Source organism: Schistocerca piceifrons, chromosome 1 (genome assembly GCF_021461385.2).
Source record: "Schistocerca piceifrons isolate TAMUIC-IGC-003096 chromosome 1, iqSchPice1.1, whole genome shotgun sequence".
In the NCBI taxonomy this organism is placed as follows: Eukaryota; Metazoa; Arthropoda; class Insecta; order Orthoptera; family Acrididae; genus Schistocerca; species Schistocerca piceifrons.
The window spans coordinates 476,080,303-476,105,516 of NC_060138.1; the positions used below are offsets into that span (position 1 = coordinate 476,080,303).

Consider the following 25,214-nt stretch of genomic DNA (forward strand, 5'->3'; position numbering starts at 1 on the left):
AGCTGCACGTGAAGTTGTTTGGGCAAGACTAAGTGCATCAGGGATGGGAACAAAATGGTAGTTTGGTATTTATATCACCCACCATATTCATCTCCTGATTTAACTGAGAATTTATGAGAAAACCTCATTTCATGTGTACGTAAATTCTGCAACCATACTGTAAGCTCGGTGGAGACTTTAATCATCAACAATCTACTGGGAAAAATTATAGTTTTGTTAGTGGTGTGAGTGACAAGACATTTTGTGAAACATAACTAAATGTCTTCTCTGGAAACTACCTAGAACAGATAGTTCATAGACCGATTCATCATGGAAATATATTGTTTATCTAATGGCAGCAAACAGACCTGACCTCTTTTAGGATGGCCACATCAAAACTGGTGTCAGTGTTCATGACACGATTGTGGCAAGCATTGATAACCAAAATACAAGCAACAATTAAAAGTAGAAAGGTATACATGTTCAGTAAACTATATAAAAAAGCAGTAGTGTAATATCTGAATGAGGAACTTGAAACTTTCAGTACACGGCAGGACTGTCGAGGCACTATGGCTCAAATTATTTTTTAAAAAAAGTTGAGCATGCACTGGATACATACGTACCCAATAGAACAGTTCATAATGAGAGAGACCCTTCATGGGATACAGTCACCATGAAGAGAAATGCTGAATGAAACAAGAAAGCAATGCACCAAGACTTTAATGACTACCATAGAAGAATATTGTCAAATGATCTTTCACGAAAACCAAAGAAATTCTGGTCATAAGTAAAGGCCGTTAGTGGCTCCAAAGTTAGTGTACAATCGCTCATTAAGAACAATAACTGAAATTGAGGGTAGCAAAGCTCAGACTGAAATGCGTAACTCTAAATGTTTCTCTACAAAGGAAAACCCATGAGAATTGCCCCAGTTTAAACCCTGTACCACTGAAAAGGTGAGTAAATAAGTTTTGCTGTCTGCAGTGTTGAGAAATAGCTCAAACCATAATAACTGAACAAAGCTCCAGAGCCTGGTGGAATCCTTACCAGATTAGATTCTACACCAAATCTGCAGCTGAGTTAGTCACTCTTCTAACTATAATTTATCATACATCTCTTGAACAAAAAACCTTGCCCAGTAGATGGAAGAAAGCAAAGGTAACACCTGTTTATAAGAAGGGTAGTAGAAGTGATTCACATATCCTTGACATCAATTTGTTGAAGAATCTTACAACATATTCTGAACTTAAACATTATGATGTATCTCAAACAGAATGATATCCTCCATACCAACCAGCTTGGATTTTGAAATCATCAATCATGTGAAACCCAACTCTCACTTTTCTCACATGACATACTGAATGCTTTGTATCGAGGCCATCAAATAGATGTAATATTTCTTGATTTCCAAACAGCTTTTAACTCAGTACCCCATCAACACTTGCGTTCAAAAGTACGATCATACGGGGTATCAAGAGAAAAATGTGACTGGATTGAGAAACTTTTGGTAGGGAGGAAAAAGCATGTTATCTTGGATGGGACCCCTGCTGTTCGTGTTTTGTAGTAATGATCTCGCAGACAATAATAACAGGAACGTCAAACTTTCTGCAGAAGATGCAATTAGCCGTACTGAAGAACTGTCTGAAAGAAGCTGCACATATATTCTATTAGATCTTGATAAAATTTCAAAGTGGGGAAAAGATTGGCAGCTTGCTTTAAATGCTCAGAAATGTAAAATTTTGCACTTCGCAAAATGAAGAAACATGGTATCCTATGAATATCAATGTCACAATTGGAATTGGCTAGCTCATACAAATACCTGGGTGTGACACTTTGTAGAGAGATGAAATGGAATGATCACATAGGCTCAGCTGTGGGTAAAGCAGGTGGTAGACTTCGGTTTATTGGTAGAATACTGGGGAAATGTAATCAGTCTACAAAAGAGATTGCTTACAAATCATTCATGTGACCCATTCTAGAATATTGCTCAAGTATGTGGGACCTAGACCTAAAAGGGGATACTGAATGTATACAGGGAAAAATAGCACAAATGGCCACAGATTTGTTTGATGTCTGGGAGAATGTCACAGAGCTGCTGACGAAACTGAACTGCGCAGATTCTTGAAGACAGACATTTGTTTATTTTTGTTTTAGGGCGCAAAACCAACTAGGGTCATAAGAGCCCATGTCAGAACCATTGAACACAAAGGGAAAAAAAAAGAGGTGAAAACAACAAGTTAAGCCCAAGTGAAGGAAGGAAACACAGCTAAAAACAGGGGCTTAGAGAAACGTCCGTAAAATACGCCAGAGAAATGGAGGTCCTGAATGTCCTTCGCCATAGTGCTACGGTGGATAAAAACTAAAACGTGTTCCACAGCCCGCATGTCGTTCGCTAAAACGGCCGATAACTCGGACGGCAAACATAAATGAGAACATAAGTGGTTAAGAAGTGGGCATTCTATCAGGACATGGCAAACCGTCACACGTCTAGGGCAATGAGCACAAAGCGGTGAGGGAGTACCACTTAATGAATGGTGATTGCTAAGAGGACAGTGTGCAATACACAACCTAGCTAAAATGATCTCATTTCGAGAGGGCCTAGAGATGGTTGTACAAGCCGCTGGGAGAGGCTTGATAACCCAGAGCTTGTTCCCATGAAGTGAAGACCAGTGGTGATGCCAAAGTGACACCACCTGCTGACAGATGGCAACACAGATATCACTGGAGGGAATGGAAGAACTAGCGGGCTCGGGTACAAGGACTGCAGCCTTGGCAGCAGCGTCAGTGGCCTCATTTCCCGTCAGACCGATGTGACCAGGAACCAACATAAACATCACAGTGACTTGTTTCCTGGACCTGTTGCACTAAGAGATGGATGGTGTACAGCACACAGAGGCTCTGAAGGGCACAGAGAGTTGGAGCAGATGGTGCAACTGTAAAGCCTGTGTTAATGTGGCTTGATACAGGGTGAAGAGCTCTGCTGTACATACTGAGCAGTGTTTTGGAGGCCGTTAGTGAAAATCGTTGGTGCCAATGATGAAGGAACACCCAGCACAACGGTCAATCAGCGAGCCAACAGTGTACACAAAGGTTCTGTGCAAAGGTCTGAAACTTATGACAATAGAGCGACGGTGGAGTAGTGTCCTTACGAAGCAAATGAAGGCCAAAGTGAACATGGGCCGCTACACAAGGCCAAGGTAGTAAAGGGTTCATAACCACTGGGAAAGTGGTAGGTAGCTTGAAGTTGAGCTGCCGGAGTAAGAGCCGAAAATGAACTCCAGGATGTAATAGAGAAGAGGGACATGCCCCATACTGCCGATCAAAGGAGTTGGCATAATATGGATGGCCAGGCAGGGCAAACAAATGGCATTCATATCTGCTGAGGAGAATGTCATGGTGGTATGACAGCGGTAGTTTGGCAGTGTCTGCATACAGACTCAACTGGGCTAGTATAAAAGGCGCCAGTGGCCAAATGGATGCCACAATGGTGGATAGTATCGAGATGGCCTAAGAGGGATGGACATGCAGGTGCATAAACGAAACACCTGTAGTCTAATTTTGAACAACAAAGGACCGGTACAAACAGAGGAGAGTAGTCCATTCCTCTCTCCAGGAAGTACCGCGTACAGCCAGTGGACAGATAAGACACATGGGGAGGACCAAGAAAGTTTTCTATCAAGCATGAGGCCACGAGTTTGTAGTTTCAACGAACAGAAGAGTGACACGCTCAAGTTGTAAAGACGGTGAAAGAAACCAACTGCACTCCCCGAAATTCATACAAACAGTTTTGTCAGTGGAAAAGCGAAAGCCATTCCATGAGTGGAAATGACAGACATCGCTGAAGACACTGCTCCAGGCGACAGGTTTGTGGACAACTGAAATAGATCGTAAAATTGTAAATGAAAATGGAGCCACAGATGTCTGGTGGCAGACAGGCCATAATAGGGTTAATGGCAATAGCAAAGAGGACAATGCTCAGGATGGAACCCTGAGGCACACTACTTTCCTGAATAAAGGTATCCGGCAAGGCAGAACCCACATGTACTTCGAAAACAGTATTTAAAAATTCCTGAAGGAAATGGGGCATGTGGCCACGGAAGCCCCATGTGTACAGAGTAAGGAGGATACCAGTCCTCCATCGGGTGCCTTAGACTTTATCCAAATCAGGAAACATGGCTACAGTCTGGTATTTCCACAGAAAATGATTCATGACATGGGTTGACAAAGTGACGAGATGGTCAACTGCAGAATGGTATGCTTGAAATCCACACTGTGCTGTGGTCAGTAAATTGTGAGACTCTAGCCACCATACCATGTGGGCATGAACCATACGTTCCATCACCTAGCAAACACAGGTGGTGAAAGAAATGGGGTGATACTAGAAGAAAGGGGTTTGTCCTTACTGGGCTTCCGTAAGTGTATGGTAGTGGCTTCACTCCAGCTTCTGGAAACATGCCCTCTGTCCAGATGTGACGGTACATATGAAGAAGAAAGTGCTTGCCCATCTAAATCTCAAATAATAATAATAAAAAAGTGGCCCAAGGTATTGGGAAATAGCAATAGGGTCCACTTTGACATTGTCTGCTACTGTCAGGCTGGATATTGGGGTATGTCCCTGAGAGCCATCGGAGGTTGGCCCACATGACGGAAGGAGTGGAACTGTTAAAAGAACTAGTAAAGGAAATCCAGCTACCTTTTTTGCTATTCCGAAAAACTCAACAACATGGTTGATGTTTAAAAACATGGATAGCACATCTCCATGCACGAATTGCGTCGCGGCAAGGGAACAGGGCACGGCGTGGTAAAGAGGAAATGTGAGGAATGGAACGTTCTGCTGTGGTAAGGATAATGTTTGTAAGATATTCTACCTGGTCATCACAATTGGGGAAATGTTGTTCGTCGAAGGTCGCTTGGAAGGAGTGAGGCCTCAAGTTGGCCTTAGAAAGCTGCCATTTGGGTGTGCATGTAGGTGGGGTAGGAGACAGCAAATGGATAGTACACGGGAAATGGTCGCTCAAGTACCTGTCAGAGATAACAGACCACTCGAGACGATGGGAAAGCTGGGCAGTGCCTAAGGATAGGTCCAAATGGGAACAGCTGTGTGTGGAGTCTGAAAGGAATGTGCGTGTTCCTGGGTTAAGACAGAAGAGGTTAAGTTGACTGAGAAGATCTGCCAAGAGGGCACTTCTTGGACAGGTTCTTGGAGAGCCCCAAAGGGTATGGTGCCCATTAAAGTTGCCGAGCAGCAGAAAGGGGTGAGGTAGCTGCCCAATAAGCTGGAGGAAGTCTGCCCAGGTCACATCGAGGCAAGGGATGTAAATGGTACAAAGGGAAAAGGTCAAGTGAGGAAGGAAAAGGCAAACTGCAACAGCTTGAAGGTGGGTACTCAGGGAGATGGGTGGACTATATATGTCATCCTCTATGAGCGGCATGACTGCCCCATAAGATGGACTGCCATCCTCGGGGGAAGGTCAAAATGGACTGGGAAGAAATGAGACAGCTCAAAGTGGTAGTGAGGATGCAATTTTGTTTCCTGAAGGCAGAGAACAAGTGGACGCTTTGATTCTAAGAACAGCTGTAAATCCTCTTTGTTGGATCAAAGACTGTGAATGTTCCAGTGGAGGAGAGTCATGACGTGGAAGAAATGAAGGGGTTTGGTTTTGTTTTACTTTAAGGCACAAACAACAATGGGTCATACACGCCCAAGTCAAAACTATAGAACTCTAAGACCGAGGGGAGTTTAAATATGACTATGTGTCAGTCCCAACTGACATTACAGATGACAGCTAAAAACAGGCACGTGGCAAAAAGGCTAAAAAGACACCATACAGAAACGGAGGTCCAAAACTAAAAATTAAATGGCCTACGCCATATTCCTTTGGCAGATAAAAAGCAAACCGTGGTCGACAGCCCACGCATCATTTGCTAAAATGGCCGATAACCCAGACAGCAAACTCAATCAAGAACATAAATGATTGAAAATGGGCATTCCGTCAGGAAGTGGCGGAAAGTTAAAGCTTGGGTGCAATGAGTACAAAGTGTTGGGGTAGTGCCACTTATCAAATGATGATGACTAAAAAGGCAGTGCCCAACAAGCAGCCTAGTTAAAAAGACCTCCTCCTGGCAGGAGGGCCGAGAGGGGATCGACCAAGCTGCTGGGAGAGGCTTAATAAGCCGGAGCTTATTCCTGTGAATGGAGGACCATTGGTGATGCCAAAGAGACACCACCTCCTAACAAACGGCACACAGCAATCATCGGAGAGAATATAGGAACTAGTTACCTGAGGTATGAGGACTGCAGCCTTGGCAGCAGCCTTGTTTCCTGGCAGACTGACATGATCAGGAACGCACATAAACATCACAGTGGCTCCACCAAGAAAGCGCAAGTGACAGTTTTCCTGTACCCACTGCACTGCGTACAGCGAACATAGACTTTCAAGGGTGCTGATTGAGTTTCAACAGACGACGATTGAAAAGGCTGTGTCACTGGATGTACCCCGTGGCTAGATACAGGGTGAAGAGCTTGGCTGTAAATACCTAGCAGTGTGCCGGAAGCCGATATAGAAAGACACAGGTGCCAATGACAAAGGCACATGTGACCCCATGGTATACATTGATGAGAGCCATCAGTGTATACAAAGGTACTATCGTGAAGGTTGTGAACCTGAAGGTGATAGAGCGAGGCTGGAGTAGTGTCTTTAAAAAGCAAATGAAGGCCAAGGTTAACGTGGGCCGCTTTATTAAGCCCAGGTGGTGAAGCATTCACACCCATCGGGAATGTTGCAGATAGTGTGAAGTTAAGCTGCTGTAGCATGTGCTGAAAGTGAACTCCAGGAGGTAACAGAGAAGAGGGACGAGCCCCATACTGGTGATCATCAAAAAAGGAGGCATAAAATGGATGGCCAGAGATGGTAGACAAATGACACACATATCTGCCAAGGAGAAAGTCACGACAGGAGGACAGAGGTAGCTCAGCGGCTTCAGCAGACAGATTCTCAACTGGGCTAGTGTAAAAGGTGACAGTGCCCAAATGGATGCCACGATGGTGGATAGTGTTGTGACGGCCTAAGAGGGATGGACGTGCAGGTGTATAAACAAGGCACCCATAGTTGAGTTTCGAAAGGACAAGGGACTGGAACAAAGGGAGGAGAGTGGTTCGATTGGCATCCCAAGAAGTACCATTGAGGACACGTAGGACATTGAGGAACCACGTACAGCGGGCTGAGGAACTGTGTACAGTGGGGTGCTAGGTAAGACACACGGGTGGACAAAGAGTGTTTCCTATCGAGCATGAGCCCCACGAATTTCGTAGTTTCAATGAACAGAAGGGCAACAGGCCGAAGATGTAAAGAAGGTGGGAGACACCACTTGAGTCGCCAGAAATTCATACAGATGGTTTTGACAGTGGAAAAGCGAAAGCCATTGTCTATGCTACTGGAGTAAAGACAATCAAGACAATGCTGAAGATGGTGCTCAGTGAGACAGGATGGCGGAGAACCGCAATTGATGGAAAAGTCTTCAACAAAAAGGAAGCTGGAGATGCCCAGCAGGAGACAGGCCACTATAGAGTTAATGGCGATAGCAAAGAGGACGACACTCAGAACCCTGAGGCACACCATTTTCCTGGATAATGGTATCCAACAAGGCAGAACCCATCCGCACCTCAAAAACTCGGTCTTTTAAAAAATCCTGAAAGAGACAGGGCAGGCGGCCATGGACACCCCGCATGTAAAGAGTACAGAGGATACCAATTCTCCCGCAGGTGTCGTAGTGCTTCTCCAAATCGATTTGTTGGTTGGTTTAAAAGAGGAGGGGGGGGGGTGGGAGACCAAACTGGTAGGTCATCAATCTCACGTTCCGATTAAAATAATTCCACATGGGTGGGAGGAAAATAATCGAGACATACAAAACACACCTGGAAGAAACAAGAAAACCACAAGAATGACAGAAGGGCAACAAACACTAAAAGTGACAAAATCGGACAAGAAAACCACAGAAAGACGCAAGAAAGATGTAGAAGATATCAAAATAAGGGAGCAGATTACCATGGCTGGCTGACCATGAGAATTAAAAAGAAAAGCCAGCCACTCTGCAACACATTAAAATCTCCACCCTAAAAGCACTAGCGTGGAGGACACAGAGGGACAAAAGACATGCGCTAAAACTTAGATCAAATGATAAAACCCACCCTCACGAATAAAACGAAAAACTAAAGCTGCTATTGAAGCATTGTTGCCCAACACCGAAGGTAGGGTGTTTGGAAAGTTAAAAGTCCACTGCAGAACGGCTAAAAGTGGGCAGCCCTGCAAGAGGTGGATGACTGTCATTTGTGAGCCACAGTAACACCGAGGTGGATCCTCGCGATGGGGGAGGTAACCAAGTGTTAGCCACATATGGCCAATGCGGAGCTGGCGGAGGACAACTGATTCCCTGCGAGAGGACTGCATGGAAGACTTCCACACATTCCTAGTCTTCTTAATGACACGCAGTTTGTTGTGCATACTGGTATGCCATTCAGTCTCCCAAAGCCGAAAAACCCTGCAGTGTAAGACAGAATGCAGGTCACTTTCAGAGATGCCCATCTCCAGAAGAGGTTTCTGCGTAGCCTGTTTGGCCAGCCTGTCGGGAAGTTTGTTGCCTGGGATTCCGACGTGTCCTGGGGTACACACAAACACAACTGAATGACCGGACCGTTCCAGGGCATAGACGGTCTCCTGGATGGACGCTACCACAGGATGGCGAAGGTAGCACTGGTTGATAGCTTGTAGGCTGCTCAAGGACTCAGTACACAGGAGAAATGACTCGCCAGGGCATGGGCGGATGTGCTCATGAGCATGAGATATGGCCGCCAGCTCTGCAGTGGAACCACTGCAGCCATCTGGCAAGGAGTGCGGTTCAATATGCCTCCATGAACATACGCAAAGCCTACATGACCATCAGCCATAGAGACATCGGTGTAAACCACTTCATGGCCCCGGTACACGTCGAGAATCGAGATGAAGTGATAGCGGAGAGCCGCAGGGTTAACGGAGTTCTTAGGGCCATGTGAAAGATGCAGAAGAATCTGCAGCCTAGGTGTACACCATGGAAATGTACGTGAATGGACCTCGAAGAGAGGTGGTAACGGGAAGGACTCCACTTCAAACAGAAGGGACCGGACGCAAACCGTAATTGTAAGCCATGACCTGGGCCGCCGATGCGGGAGATAAACAGCCAAGTGGTTGGGAAAAGGAGACGGTAATTCAGATGCACAGGAGGACTATGAACGTATGCATTGTAACTGGCCAGCAGTTGTGCACGCCTAATCTTCAATGGAGGGACTCCCGCCTCCACCAGGACACTGATCACCAAACTCGTTCTAAAACCTCCCATCGCTAGGCGAACGTCAAAGTGGTGCATTGGGTCGAATAAACCCAACAATGAGGGTACCTCTGAACCACAAACCAGACTCCCATAGTCAAGGCGGGATTGAACAAGGGCTTTGTAGAGCTCCAGCAGCGTACAGTGATCAGCACCCCAGTTGGTGTTGCTCAGGCATTGAGGTGCTGCCAGCATTTCCACTTAAGCTGACGAAGGTGAGGTATAATCGGGCATCGAAAACCAGTCCTTTGCATACAGAGGCTGCGAGACCGACGGCCCTATGGCTGCTGCTAGACCATTAATAGCCACTAAAAATAGACACACACTCAATATGGAGCCCTGCGGAATGCCATTCTCCTGAATACGGGGGGGAACTACGGGAGGCAATGAGTTGACACAGAAAGTATGGAGCGACAGGAAGTTTTGGATAAAAATCGGGGGCGGGCCCGACACCCTACTCATACCATGTGGCAAGGATATGATGTCGCCAGGTCGTGTCGTAAGACATAAAAGACGGCAACCAGATGTCGGTGTCTGGAATAGACTGTTCGAATGGCAGACTCGAGGGACACAAGATTATCAGTGGTAGAGCGACCCAGGCGGAAACCGCCCTGACATGGAACCAGCAGGCCACGTGACTCCAGGACCCAACCGCCGACACACCATACGTTCCAGCAGCTTACAAAGGAAGTTGATGAGGCTGATGGGCCGGTAGCTATCCACATCAAGTGGGTTTTAACCGGGTTTGAGCACCGGAATGATGGTGCTCTCCCGCCATTGCGATGGAAAGACGCCATCACACCAGATCCGGTTGATGATGATGATGATGATGATGATGATGATGGGACGTCGCTTTTAATCAGATAAGAGATGTTTAATCATCTGACTGTGGATCCGATACGGACCAGGAGCTGTGTCGGGGCAATGTGCAAGGGTGCTGAGGAGCTCCAACTCTGTAAATGGGGCATTATAGGGTTCACTGTGGCGTGTAGTGAACAAGAGGACTTTCCTTTCCATCCCGTTAGTGTGTGCAAAAGGCTAGGGGGTAGCTCTCCGACACAGAGGCTTGAGCATAGTACTCAGCGAAGCGCTCAGCAATCGCGTTTGCATCGGTAGATAACACGCCATTGATGTTGATGCCAGAGACACCTTTTGAGGTATGCCACCCAAAAAGACATCAGATCTTCGCCCAGATTTGGGAAGGTGACATATGGCACCCAATTGTAGACACGTACCTCTCTCAACACTCCTGTTTCTGATGTTTTATAAGCTGGCGAAAGCGGACTCAGAGCCGCTTGAAGGCTATAGGTGCTCTAGGGAAGGGTGCCACTTACATCGCTGTAGAGCTCGCTGATGCTCTTTAATTGCCTCAGCCATTTCCGGCGACCACCAAGGGACTGTCTTTCGCCGGGGTCACTGTAAAGAACGAGGGATCGCACGTTCTGCTGCAGAAATGATTGATGTAGTGACCTGCTCAATGACAACATCGACAGCACCACGTAGGGGAGATTCAACTATGACAGCAGAGTTGAAGGCTTCCCAGTCCGCCTTGTTTAAAGCCCATCTGGGTAGGTGTCCATGGGCCTGGCATTGGTGCAGTGACAGGAAGATGGGGGAACTGGTCACTACCACACAGGTTATCATGTGCTCTCCAGTGGATAGATGGGAGAAGGCCAGGACTGCAAACCGAGAGATCAATGGCCGAATATGTACCATGTGCCACACTAAAATGTGTGGGGGCACCTGTATTTAAGAGGCAGAGGTCAAGTTGTGAAAGTAAATTTTTGACCTCCCTACCTCGGCCAGTAAGCATGGAGCCACCGCAGAAGGGGTTATGTGCATTAAAACCTCCCAAAAGTAGGAAAGGTTTAGGAAGTTGATCAATCAGTGCAGCCACTATGTTCAGGGGTACTGCAACATCTGGAGGAAGTTATTTCCTGTGTCGTCCTTATCCCAACAGCCGCAGCTTCAAGAGGGGTTTGAAGGTGCACAGGTTCACTACGTACTGAGTTCAGGACATAGACGCAAACTCCACCTGACACTATATTATAGTCGCTACGGTTCCTGTAACATCCCTTATTGCCACGGAGGGCAGGGGTCCGCACTGTCGGGAACCACGTTTCCTGGAGGGCAATGCAGAAAGGAGGTGTAAAGCTTAACAGTTGCTGTAGCTCAGCCAGGTGGTGGAAAAAACCGCCGCAATTCCACTGGAAGATAACGATATTGTGACGCTGGGAAAGCTTGAAGCGCGCAAGGAGCCAGGTTATGCCTCAGGGTCACCTGCTGCCTCTGACTGAGTATTTGTAACCATTTCTACGGTGGATGAGGTGTCAGTGAGATCCAGGTCCACAGGGGACACTGAGATCTCCACTGCAACCTCAGATGCAGAATTGATAGGGAGTGGTGGAGTTGGGGCCACCAGAGGGTCCTGTTTCTTAGCAGACTTCTTTTTAGTTTGCTTGTTCTCTCGCTTCTCTTTAGGGGTTTGCTGGGAAGACTTCTCCTAAGCAGCCTCAGGCATGGAGCAAGACCGTGAAGCTTTTCGTCCAGCAGCTTTTGGCACCTTGAGCCACTGGCAAGTGTCCGCTGTGGCGAGAGAGGGCCCCAAGGGACTCCTTCCACATGAGAGGAGCTAGAGGAGGCTGTTGCTTTTCCGGCAGTGGGGAAGGAACTGATGTCCCCTGCCTTTGGGAGGGGGGGGGGGGGGTTCGCAGGTGCTTTGGGAGTAACGGAGGACGATTTGCCCCCTACCATCTAGGGGGCAGATATATTCTGGTGGCCCAGAACGCCCCCTGTTTGTGACACAGAGTGAGGAACCACTGGCACTTGAGATGGCGATGATGATGTAGCTGCAGCATATGTCGACGTCAACCGAATGGGGTGTAGTCTTTCGAGTTTATGTTTAGCCTCTGTGTAAGTCAAACAGTCCAGGGTCTTATTCTCCATGATTTTCCACTACTTTTGGAGTACTGGGCAGTCTGGCGAGCAGGGGGAGTGGTGCTCTCCACAGTTGATGCACGTGGGAGGTGGCGCACAGGAAGTATATGGGTGCAGTGGGCGTCCGCAGCCTCGTCATGTGGCACTGGAAGTGCAGTGGAAGATATGTGCCCGAACTTCCAGCACTTAAAGCACCGCATGGGGGAGAGGGACGTATGGTTTAACTTCACAGCGGTAAACCATCACCTTGACCTTTTCAGGTAATGAATCACCCTCTAAGGCCAAGAAGGTGAAGGCACCGGTAGCAACCCTGTTATCTTTGGGTCCCCTGTAAAGGCGCCGGATGAAAATAACACCCCGCCATTCTAAATTGGCGCGGAGCTCATCGTCAGACTGCAAGAGGAGGTCACGATGGAAAATAATCCCCTGCACCATGTTGAGGCTTTTATAGGAAGTGACGGAAAATGGAATATAAACAAGCTTGTCACAGGTGAGTAATGCTCAGGATTGGGCTGGGGATGCTGTCTGAATCAACACTGCACGATTTCGCATCTTGGGCAGCACTGTCACTTCCCCAAACTTATCCTCAAGGTGTTCAACAAAAAACTGAGGTTTTGTAGATAGAAAAGAGTACCCATCGGTTCTGCTACAGACTAAAAACCAAGGCAAATATGGCTCTCTCCGTTCTGTAGCTCTACGTTCCTTCCATGGTGTAGCGAGGGAGGGGAAACGATTTAGGGTCATAACTGTCGACATTGTAACCTATCTTGCCATTCTTAGAGACTGCTGGTTCCGTACGGTCACCAGCAAAAGATGATTTAGTTTGCTTCATTGCGAGTCATCTGCCCTGATGCCACCCACTCCGATCAGGAACTCTCCTCACGGGTGCCACCCAGCCACAGCAAAGGCCAATTGGAATGATGGCCGTTGCCGGGAGTCCTGATGACCCAGCAAGACAAGGCATCTACTCCTTGGCATACGTGGGGAATTTACAGCTCAGGCATCAGCATTGCGATCTCTGTTTTGTCAGGGGGCTACCACCACATTGGTACATGATGGCCCCACCACAACGGACTGGTTACCATGCTGGATAATGGGTGCAGAGAAATCCAATATTGTCATGGGGGCAAAAGAGGATAGGAGACAACGGAACAAGATGACATACCCCGTAATGTGTCCTTGCTCAAATAAATGAACCGCAGGTGGAGATGCAAAGCCATGACAAGAGAATCAGGAGATCGAATCTAAGGGCACTATGGATAACTCGTGCACCACGTAAGGCATCCTTCCCCATATGGCCCATACTTCTGTTGAATTTTGAAAGTGGCAGGTCAAACCACAGAATGGGGCCTGAACTCATAGGGTTGGAAAGTGTGAGACTCCTTTCAGTCACCTCATACGACAGGCAGGAATACCTCGGGCCTGTTCTAACCCCCGGACCCGCAGGGGGATCTTTGACAGGTCCTGGGAGAACGCCAAAGGGGATGATGCGCATTAAAGTTACCAAGTAACAAAAATGGCCGAGGCAGCTGCCCAATAAGCTGAAGGAAGCCTGCCGTGGTGACATTGAATGACGAAGGGACATAAACGGTACACAGAGAAAAGTCAGATGGGAAAGGAAAAGGTGAACTGCAACAGCTTTAAGATGGGTAGCCAGGGAGATGGGTTGACTATGAATGTCATCCTGTATGAGCAGCATGACAAGCCCATGAGATGGAATGCCAACCTCGGGGGAAAGGTTAAAATGAACCGGTAAGAAATGTGGAAGCTCAAAGCAGTCGTGAGGGTGCAATTTCGTTTCTTGAAAGCAGAGTATAAGGGGACACTGCAATGCTAAGAGCAGCCATAAATCCTCTTTGTGGGACCACAGACCGCAAATGTCACATTGGAGGAAAGCCATGATGAGGAAGAGATGTAGGGGTGTCACCTCGGCAGCTGCCAAGTGACAGCCTGTGAAGAGTCGCTACTACTAAAGGGCACAGGAGCAGGAGGATCCTCCTCCATGGGGTCCACAGAAGCGTCGCCTTGCTTGTGTGGTTGGTCTGTGGAATCCAACACTGAAAAATGGTTGGTGGTGAGCACTGGTGACACGGAGGCCGGACGGGCTAAGGTATCTGTGGCAACACTATCAAACAGGATCTTCCAGTCGGCGAAGAAGAAGACTGTTTACCTTTGGTGGACTTCTGGGAGCCTTTCCGGTTAGAGGGAGATTAGGGTCAGTGAGGTAAGATTGGATTTCGGCCTGGGTTAGAACGTCGAGCAGCCTAGTGTAGATAACATCACGGAAAGAATTCAAAGTTCTATGGGCTGGAGGGAAGCAGGAAATCTTCAAGGGAGTACTACTCCTGTCCTTTCTGGCCTACCGGTTGTGTAGCTGGTGGCTTCGTCCCTTGAGGCGAGAGTTTTATGGCTTGTTGCACAGGTGAATGGAGGGATGGCGATGCTACCTTGACACTGGACGATTTCACAACCTCAAGAGCTGAATTGGAGATCGCATGTCTGTGTGGCTACATGCTTCATGGAGCAAGGGGTAACAACAACAGAACTATAGGTGCCAGATGGGAGAACACAGGGTTTTCTACAAGCCAATAACTTGCAAGCGACTGGGTAAGGCACTTTATCCGGATCTCTTGGACAGTCTGCTCATCAAGAGACATGAGACGATCCCGAGAGGAGGTGGCATGGCCGCCACTGCAGTTGATATAGTGGAGAGAAGGAGGTAGACAATTGCCCTCATGAGCATCCCTACCACAGGCTTCACATTTGGCAGGGCGTCAACAAGACAAACTAGTGTGGTTGAAACGATGACGCTGGTAGCAGTGCATCGAGTTTGGAATGTACGGCCGCACTGTGATAATTTCATAGCCTGCTTTGATCTTGGACGGAATCACCGCTCTATCAAAGGTGAGACAAAGATTGCAGGTGGGCACTAAGGAGGAATCTAACTTTTTCATTACACAATGGAAGGCAATGACATCCTGATCAGAGAGGTAAGATTGGATTTCGGCCTCAGTTAGGCTGTTGAGCAGCCTAGTGTAAACAACACCAAGGGAAGAAATCAAAGTTCTATCGGCCTCAACACGAGCAGGGTAGCCATGGAGAAGCAAGGCGACAGGCAGTAGTTGTGCTTGAGAATCAGAAGTAGTCTCCAAAAGCAAAGTGCCATTCCGTAAATGAGAGCAGGATTTCTCAGCACTGGCAATTGCATCAACACCTTTCTGAATAATAAATAGATTTACCATGGAGATGGACTGACCGTCTTCAGTATGCGAGACAGAAAGTAACCGTGGTGCAATGGAAAGGGTCTTTGAATCATTAGCCTCATTATGTTTACGTTTCATAGACATTGATTGTGTAGATGATTGACACATTGCAGGAAAATCCTCCATAATTGCCAGCATCTCCGATGGTGCGCTGCTCCCAACTGGGAGCAAGTTCACAAGAGGGTGCACCCGACTTTAGTGATTGTTCACACCTCAGGTTACACCTCCCGAACACCTGACAGAGGGACCAATCGGCAATTTGGGAAGGCTGCAGCTCAGGCAATCACCTTTCCCTGGGCCTGCCTTGTACCAGGGGGTACATGCGAACCCTACCTGTCGACCCAGGGCTGAAAATTACACGTTACCCAGTCACCTGTTACACATCAGATTTGTGCGCTGGCCTTCAGGAGCACACAGGGAGAAAGAAGAAAGAGAGGAACCTCAAACGCCAAAGCGGAGGAATGAGAGGAGAAGGGAGACAAGGAAAGGAAAAGGTAACGGAAAACAGTGGTGAGAATGTTCTTATGTCAGTGACAGACAATGCAGAACATTCCCATTAACACCCCAGACATGTTCCCCATGGGACAGGAAAAAGAATAGCATGAGGAGAGACATGCAGCACAGAATGGAAAAGATGCTGCAAAGGCTGGGGCCCCGTGGTAGCCAAGCACTAACATGCCAAAACGTAGCAAGCCCTCTGGGGGGGAAAATGAAGGGGCATCACCTTGGCGACTATTGAGAGAGTGTCTTCGAAGGCTTGCTGCTACAGGGCATATAGGCAGGACAATCCTGCACCATGAGGTCTACAGAAGTGTCTGCATTCTTCTTCTGTTGGCCTGCAGAGTCCAGGGGAAAAAAAATGGTTGGTGGTGCACATGGGTGACACGGAGGTCAGCCGGGTGAGGGCCTCATGTGGCGACACCATCGAATAGGATCTTCAAGTGGGCAAAGGAGAACTCTTTACCTTTGTTTGACTTCTGGATCCTTTCTGGCTGGCAGAAGAAAACTAAGATGCTTGTTGGATGGAGGGACGTAGGAAGTCTTTGCAAGAGTATTTCTTCTGTCCTTTCCAACCTGGCAGTGGGGCAGCAGGTGACTTCCCCCCGGGAGGAGAATGTTTGGTGGCTTGTTGCACAGCTGAATGAGCTACCATGACACTGGGTGATTTCACAACCTCAGTGCTGAATTTGAGATCACATGTCTGCGTGGCCATGCCCTTCATGGAGCAACATGCAGCAAGAAGAGTACTGCAAGTGCCAGACAGAAGAACACAGGGTTTACGACTAGCCAATAACTTGCAAGTGACTGGGTAAGGTACTTTTTCCTTTATCCAGATCTCCTGGATGGCCCCCTCTCAAGATACATGGGACAATCTTGAGAGGCAGCAGCATGGTAGCCATTGCAGTTGATACAGTGGGGACAAGGGGGCAAACAACTGTCCTCATGTGCATGCCTACCACAGATTACAAAATAGGCCGGGTGTCATTCGAATGTGGTTGAAATGATGACACTGGTAGAAACGAGAGAAGCGAAGTGGCAAGCAGTTATTATTCATGAGAATCAGAAGTAGTCTACAAAAGCAAAGTGTCATTGTGTAAACGAGAGCAGGATTTCACATGACCGGCAATTGCATCAACATCTTTCTGAATTAGAAACGGATTTACTGTTGCAAGGGACTGCCCGTCTTCAGTACGTGAAACCACGAGGAACCATGGTGCAGTTGGGAGGGTCTTTGAATCAGGAGCTTCATTCCGTTTATGTTTGGTAGACGTAGACTGCGTAGATGATGATTGGCTCATTGCAAGAAAATCCCCCGTAATTGTCAGTGTCTCCGATTGCTCATTCTTTACAACTGGGGACCCTTCACAGGGGGGCTCGCACGTCTTGGGGGATTGTTCACACCTCCCAAAACACCTGACAGGGGGACCAAATTGGCAATTTGGGTAGGTAGCAGCTCAGGGAATCACCTCCACCTCCACCCCCCCCCCCCCCCCCCCGGAAATGGCCCGTACCAGGGGATATGTGCGATCCCTACCTGTCACCACAGGGCTGGCAATTACATGTTACCCAGTTGCCTGTTATGTGTCAGACGTGTGGGCTGCCTTCAGGAGCACACAAGGAGGAAGAAGAAAAAGAGAAGTCTCAAATGTCAAAGCAGAGGAAGGATAGGAGAAGATGAACAAAGAAAGGAAAAAAAGAAATGAAAAACAGTCGTGAAGATTGTTCTTTTGTCAGCTATGGAAAATGCGGAACATTTCCAAAAACACCCCAGACATGTTCGCAAGGTAGCAGAAAAAGCATAGCTAGATGATAGACGTGCAGCACAGAAGGGAAAAGATGCTGCAAAGGCTGGGGCACCATGGTAGCCAAGCACAAACCCGCCAAAAAGTGACAAGCTCCCTGGGTGGGGGGGAGACCACCCTGTTGCTGGATATGCTGCCCAACACAACGTTCTTCACTTCAATTACTGCTTCACTGCCTACACCACCTGGTTCCTTCCCACCAACACAACCTTTTCTGAACTGCGCAGATGGGAATTCTCCCTGCTATATATCCAATGTTCCCAGAACCTCCTGGTCTCAACCTTCGTTAGTCATTGTCCTCACCCATCTAGCGCCTTCCCTGATCCCATTCAAGTATGACACAGCCGTCTATTCCACCAATGCAACCAGTTGTTTTACTTCTCTCTTTTTCCATTACCCCCCTTCTCTTCTTCACCCCCTGTTGAGCCTCCTGACAGCACCTAGCTGCCCCACCTTCTGTCAACCTCTTCCCGGCTTGCTCCCACTAGCAGCACTTTATTGTTCTCCACTCCTACTCTGCTATCCCCCCCCCCCCTCACCTCCACTCAGTTCCCTCTCCCATCATGTGGTGCTGTTAGCAGTCTGGCTTCAGCTGCCAGGGACTGTGTGTGTGTGTGTGTGTGTGTGTGTGTGTGTGTGTGTGTGTGTGTGTGTGTAGTCCACATTTGTCAACAGTTATTTTGTTACTGTAGCACCCATTAAGGGTGTCAATGGAAACAGTAAATACAACATTGACAAGAAAGAGTAATAAATCCTAGGTGTACCAATTTTTCCCCGATGTCAAAAACAGGCAGCGCCCCATGTGAAACAAGCTTCATTACTGCTAGTAACCAGAAGAGGGAGTGACTGGAAAATGCCATGTAGGATGAGAGTGAAAAGATGGTACAGGATAATATTCTCAGTCTCTTCCTGGACAGAATACATCACACACCCAAATTTAGTTGCAGGTCAAAAACCATTTTATGTCAGTCACTTACATAGCTTATAAACCTACAAGTCCTCCTCCTTTCTTTATTGTGTAGTTGTACTGCTTCTGGTCATTTTGGTGTTACTCTGAAATGACCTCCTTGCAGGCACTTTTTAATAGAAGTATTATTTCATTACCTGAATTTTGCAATTGCCCAGATAAGGCAACAATGAAAATTTACCTTTGATGGGTCACAAGCTCCATGGCTGTTATGTATATATAAGCATAAGAAGAACAATGCAGCGGGCCAAAATTTATTAAATGAATTACTATCTTGTTATGTGTTTCAGTCCATTGCTCTCAACAGTACAACTGCATGAGAATAAATGGAGAAAGCTTAAGAAAAACTGCACATAAAGTATACTAAAATCTAAAGACAGCTACCAAGGGAAACTTAAGTAATTAAAAGTGCACAACATTTTACCTACTTTGAGAATTTCAGAAAATCATAAAAAATTTTATGAAAATGTATTGAGTAAATGTTGAGAAGGAAGCTTCCATGCCCTAACACTTTGTCTTAGTACAGTACTTAACTGTGAACAAATGCTGTTTCACCAACATCACAGAAATCTCTTTCTAGCATATCTTCCAGAAACCAAAAAAAGACATTATAGCAACCAGTAGTTCTCAAAATAGCCGTGAAACCAAGAACAGCAAGCATGTAACAAAATGAAAACATGTATCACACATACGTCTAAGTCCTGGAGGTCCTTCAAGCTTTTGAACTCTATGACTGGATCAGCAAGTTGTTTCTTAATATAAGAAACAAATGCCTCTGTCGATCTCTGCCCTCTGTATTCTCTTTTGGTGGGCTGGCCATTACGAATTACTTTTAGTGTTGGATATTTTGTAATGTGAAATCTTGATGCAACTGCACCTACAACAAAAAGAAAAAAATGTTTCACCGGAACACACACACACACACACACACACACAATAATAGACTGCAAAAACATTACATGCTTAAAAAGCTTTAAAATATTACAACTCCAAGTAAAAATGTGTTATTAACTAATTTATTTTATACTCAACATGGCCAAAAAAATATTTAACCCTATTACTTAGAAATACCTTCTCTATCACAGTCAACTTTCCCCATTACAACCTGTCCAGGTTCTGGAAACTCTGCAGCTACTTTATCGGCTGCATCATCAAATATTGGTGCCAGCATGTTACTGAAACGGCACCAATCTGCATAAAAATTGATGAGAACCAACTCATTGGAAGCTGAAAAAAATAAAGCAACTGTTACATTATCAACAAACACCACAAATTTATTGTACTGTAATCTACCATTAACTGATCATCTGCAGTTATATGAATCTCTGATTCAATTTTGTTTCTGTGCAGCCTCTAACCACTTAAAAACCTCTGATGGTTTCTCTAAAGCTAAATAGCTGCATATTAAAAAAATTAATAGGATCTTCTAATTATATGCTTTTGTGTGGATTGGTGGTTAAGGTGTTAAGCGCCAAACTGTGAATCCAGAAATCTCGGGTCTAGGGACTGGTCAGTCCTAAGTTTTTATCCATCACTTACAACTCCTTTCATGTCTGATAATGTTAGTTAATGCAAAAAATGGTGACTAGAACCATGGTTTGCAGTTCATGTTATATTGTAGGTCCTCCTACAACTAGCTGAGTAAGTCAGTTCAGTTCAGAAGTTGGAAGAAGGTGAGGGAGCCCCAGGACCATGCCTAACAAAGCACCGTGGAAAAAAATACCACACACACACACACACACACACACACACACACACACACACACACACACACACACACAAAAACAACCAGACAGACAGAGAGAGAGAGAGAGACTTAGCCATCATTTGTCTGATAGTGAATTAGTTTTAATTTTGGTTATTTTTCCATCCTAACATTTCTATTATATAATAATTTTTTGCAGGTGGGACATTAAATATGATGAAAAAACATATGTCGAGTAGTGGACTGAATAAGGCCAAGCATTGACCCTTCAACTGCTCTGGACGTGTTAACGCGCACACCTTTGTACCTCTTCTTGTGTGCTCTGAACATGTTTATGTGCGCCACCGGGCCTTCTACCTGGCACTCTGATCTTGTCTACGCTTAGACATGTTCAGAGTACCAGGTAGAAGGACTGGTGGTAAGTGTAAACACGTTCAGAGCATCCAGGGACAGGTACAAAGGCGCACGTTAACACGTCCAGAGCAGTTAAAGGGCTAATGAGGTGGTGAAAACAATGGGCTGCATTTGTGTGCTCTGAAGAACAGACACTTTAAAAATTGATATAACTAATTCACTGACAGTCTAGCTTTAGAATACAAGATGTGTTGTTCTTTCCTCAAATGAGCTGTCTTTTTTATATGGAAACTGCCATCAGTGATCAGTGCCATCCAAAACAATGTTATTGATATTTATTTAAAAGTAAAATAGCAGACTGTGCCAGACACCCCAATAAAAGATTTCATGATGTCATCTTCATACAGAAAATACTTCAATTTGACAAAATTCAGAACTATCACTTAAGTAAAACAGGCTTTAAGTTTGGTGTGTCATGTATTGCCAAAGCTTGCAAAGTTATGATGCTTAATAACACAAAACTGAAGCATCTCTTCTAGTGATACCACCTGTGTCCTATGTAAACATGAAAGCTTTATCAAGACTTAACCAACATTGATTCCATAAGGAACTGTTGTGCACAGCAACTGCAGACTCTCAGGAAGGAGTGAGACACACAGGAATCAGTTGCAATCCCATTAGGTTTTATTACTCTTTCATATCTACATTTCAGATATAAATACCATCTCCAGTTCATCTGAATTACAATCCAATGACTTCGTGGCAGTACATGTCGATCGGTTGGTGGATCGGGGAGAGGGGACCAAACAGCGAGGTCATCAATCCCATTGGATTAGGGAAGGATGGGGTAGGAAATTTGCCGTGCCCTTTCATATGAACCATCCCAGCATTTGCCTGAAGCAATTTAGGGAAATTATGGAAAACCTAAATCAGGATGGCCAGACGCAAGTTTGAACCGTCGTTCTGCTGAATGTGAATCCCGTGAGCTAACCACCGTGCCACCTCGCTCGGTGGCAGTACATGTCGCCATACGATCTTACTCGGATATAAGCAGAGGAAAAGTACATTACATACTTATGATTATCAACAGTGATAGCCATACCAGTAATTAAAATTACGTTACTAATTTCACAAGTAAAACTCTTGGCAGATGGGTAAATTTTGGTATCCTGCAATGCTATTAACATGGTGACAGAGACACGTAGAATTTCTGGAATGCACATGATATTATGTTTTAATAAAACTATAACAAGGATGCACTCTAGGCACCTGACAGCAACATGTCAGAATAATTTTAGAATATCCTCTGCACTTATAATAAATGGCAGGATATATGTAGATGTAGATAGGCTAAGCAAATCACAGAATACAGCTGACTCACGGAATTGCAACAAGACTATTATGGCATATCTCCTCTTCACCCAAATTAATTCAAAACATATCTTATACATTAACTTTTTTCCCTTTGCAGCATAAGCACTTTTTCTGTCTTAGAAAGTAAAATTTCATTTGGCATAGTGTGCTCCTTGGAATGTTCATTTCCAATACCAAATTCTTGTTTTAGCAGGTACCTCACAAGCGTTCCTTTCTACCAATATTTCTTTAATGAAGTGTTGCTAGAAATGTCCTTTGCAAAGAAGAAACCAACAATGAAGCTTTCTGCTATTACTAATTGTTGCTAAACAGACTTGTCAATCTACACTTTATTACAGCTCATCAACTTCTTAACCATAACTACTTTTATATTTTCAAAGAACAAATAGATGTGGTTAAAATTTTTAAAAAATATTTTCTGAATAATGATAAATTGGTATGCCACAGAATTTTCTCTGAAAATGGTTAAATGTACACAAAAAACACTTTTCTGTCTAAGTCAACATTAGTTCAAAGAGAGGAACAATGTTTGGTTTTGACCATGTAACATAATTTAATAATTACTGCCAACAGCAATAAAATTTATCTTTACTGTCTGACTTTACCAGTATCTCTCACAAGTAAATGATTAACTATATAAATAATCGTTGGATATTTGTGATGAGCAGTCAGTCTCAAACAGTGCTATCACATTTTTGAAAACTTTCAATTACATACACAGAAAAACAAAAGTAATTATAAAAATACAATTTACCTAATGTTATGTCTAAATTTGCCTGTGTAAGCTGTAGAGCACCACTGTCAGCAAGACCAAATAGGCCAACCTGCCAAACAAAGAAAAGATAACACCTGAGCACAGATCACAATTAAATTTACAGGTTACAGGGTGAGAGAAGTGTAAACGGAAATATTTTATGTAAGTGTTTAATCCTCTATGATTTTCAAACTAAATGACGCGGAAAAAATAGAAAACGCACATCACTCTATGCAGTGGTTATGTAGTATGTTAGTGTCACTACTCAGCTTCCAGTTTGATCATCTCCACTAAAGTTTACTATGGATCACCAAATTAACTTTTATATAAAAGCATTTAATCCCATGTAACAACTGGCTACATTTTTATCTAACGCCTGAAAGATATTATACTAATTTAAACCCTTTCACACAACTGAAGGCACGCCTGGTTTTATCATAATGCGTGCCTCTCAAGACGTAGGCCTACATCCTATTAATACATTCTACAGCAACACTGCAACGGCCGTTGTGAAACGAAGCAGTTCTGTTAAAGAACGGCAGTATGGACTTCGCCACATGAATACCACTGTTACTACTAAAAATATGCGACTCTGATAAGTCTTTTCAAAAACTATAAACCGAAAAATTCCTCCATGATGATGCTGTTCTTCAGATTTTGCTTATTTGATACATAATATACCTGTTTTCCCAAATGTAAACATCAGTATTTATAGGAATCAATAACACATTCTGCTTTTATATAGTACCCATTACGGAAGATATCTGTCGTGTGCCATACAAATTACTGAAACAGTCACAACGTAAACAAACTAATTTTATTACTGTCCACGAAACTAGACGCCAGGTAATGCACTGCTGCAAAGACACGTTCACTCGAAACTATTTGAAGCAAATATTAAACTGATAAGTATACGATGAAAATATGTACTAAATGCTGTTCAAATGTAGCTCTGCACTTCATGACATACGAAACCACTTATTCGCTGCTGATATGCTTGTGTCGTGGCACATTATTTATAATGTGTCAACAACATGCTACACTAATTTGCTGGCATTTAACAAATGACGTTTTAACTTACTATTATGTGGTAGAGAAGTGTAAATCTGATGCCGTTTTTTGTTAAAAATAAGTTCATTTTTTTCCTAAATTAAATACGTAAACCGGCTTTGCACTTTCATGTACATTCACAGTGCACGACTTCCACGCCACAGATATAACTAACTATGTGGCTAACCTGTGTAGTACGTAGCTTCCTACGCAATGGGTTGTGGTAACCCTGCACAAAGGTGCTGTGTCTCTAATTGAATAATAAAATATTAGAAATGAAACATTTATAAAAAATCTGGGTATATATATATATATATATATATATATATATATATATATATATAACATAAAATTAATTAACTCCGAATATAAAATAAACTACATCACAATGAAGGTTTCCAACACCGTTATTTGCTTTTGTGTTCCCCATGTAACCAAATGAGAAGTACTGTCAGATACGAGAACTAAGGCCATATAAAGACCGCTGGACGAATGTCTTATGAAGAATGTATTTAACTTGGTTTATTGTTTATTCGTCCACAAAACATTTTACATTTAAGTTTAGAGAATCAGTTAGCTCAATACCACAATCTAACATAACAGTCGCGACACTTTGGCTCGATTTTGTTGCCTACCGCGCCAGCAGCGCCCCAAGCGGCCAGTAACTTAAACTGTGAGTTCGGCGCGATCGTGAAAGCGAATAGTGGTTGTTTATTTGATTTCTACAGTGGTTTCTACAAGCGGGAGCGTTTGTAGCGCAATAAATTGCAATAAAAACAGGAAGAAGACACCACAGCTGTCTTTTTTAGGTTTCCTAAGGATCCTGAGAGGTATATACCTCCACGTTACTAAACTGTATTGTCATGATTCACTTGCAAACTACATGTGTATTAATGATTAATGTTTCGTTTTAGGAGCAGAAAATGGTTAGTTAATAACAGACGAGAAGACCTTATGAAAAAAGATCCAGTTTATCTGTATAATAATATTAGGTTTTGTTCGCTACATTTCGATTAAAACTAGTTCATGAACGCAGACAATAATAAACTCCTATGGAATGCAGTACCCATACTGTTTGGCATCTCAAACTGCCACAAAGATTCGACAATCCATCTAAAGCTGTAAAACAGTCCTATGACACGGAAGCAGCCAATTCAGCTCTGCATGTTAT

The 25,214-nt window shown here is 44.8% G+C and overlaps 1 protein-coding gene across 1 annotated transcript in view; it reads right to left on the reverse strand.

Annotated features, from left to right (window-relative positions):
- LOC124794993 (endoplasmic reticulum resident protein 44) overlaps positions 1–24,225 on the reverse strand; it is a 96,361-nt gene extending 72,136 nt beyond the window's left edge. The window contains exons 1-4 of the mRNA XM_047258746.1: positions 24,075–24,225; positions 22,994–23,063; positions 19,878–20,033; positions 19,499–19,683 (exon numbers count right to left, since the gene is read on the reverse strand). Of these exons, the coding sequence (XP_047114702.1) occupies positions 19,499–19,683; positions 19,878–20,033; positions 22,994–23,063; positions 24,075–24,131 (468 nt within the window). The 5' untranslated portion in view covers positions 24,132–24,225. The remainder of the gene's footprint in view (positions 1–19,498; positions 19,684–19,877; positions 20,034–22,993; positions 23,064–24,074) is intronic.
- Between the last annotated feature and the right edge of the window lie 989 nt (positions 24,226–25,214).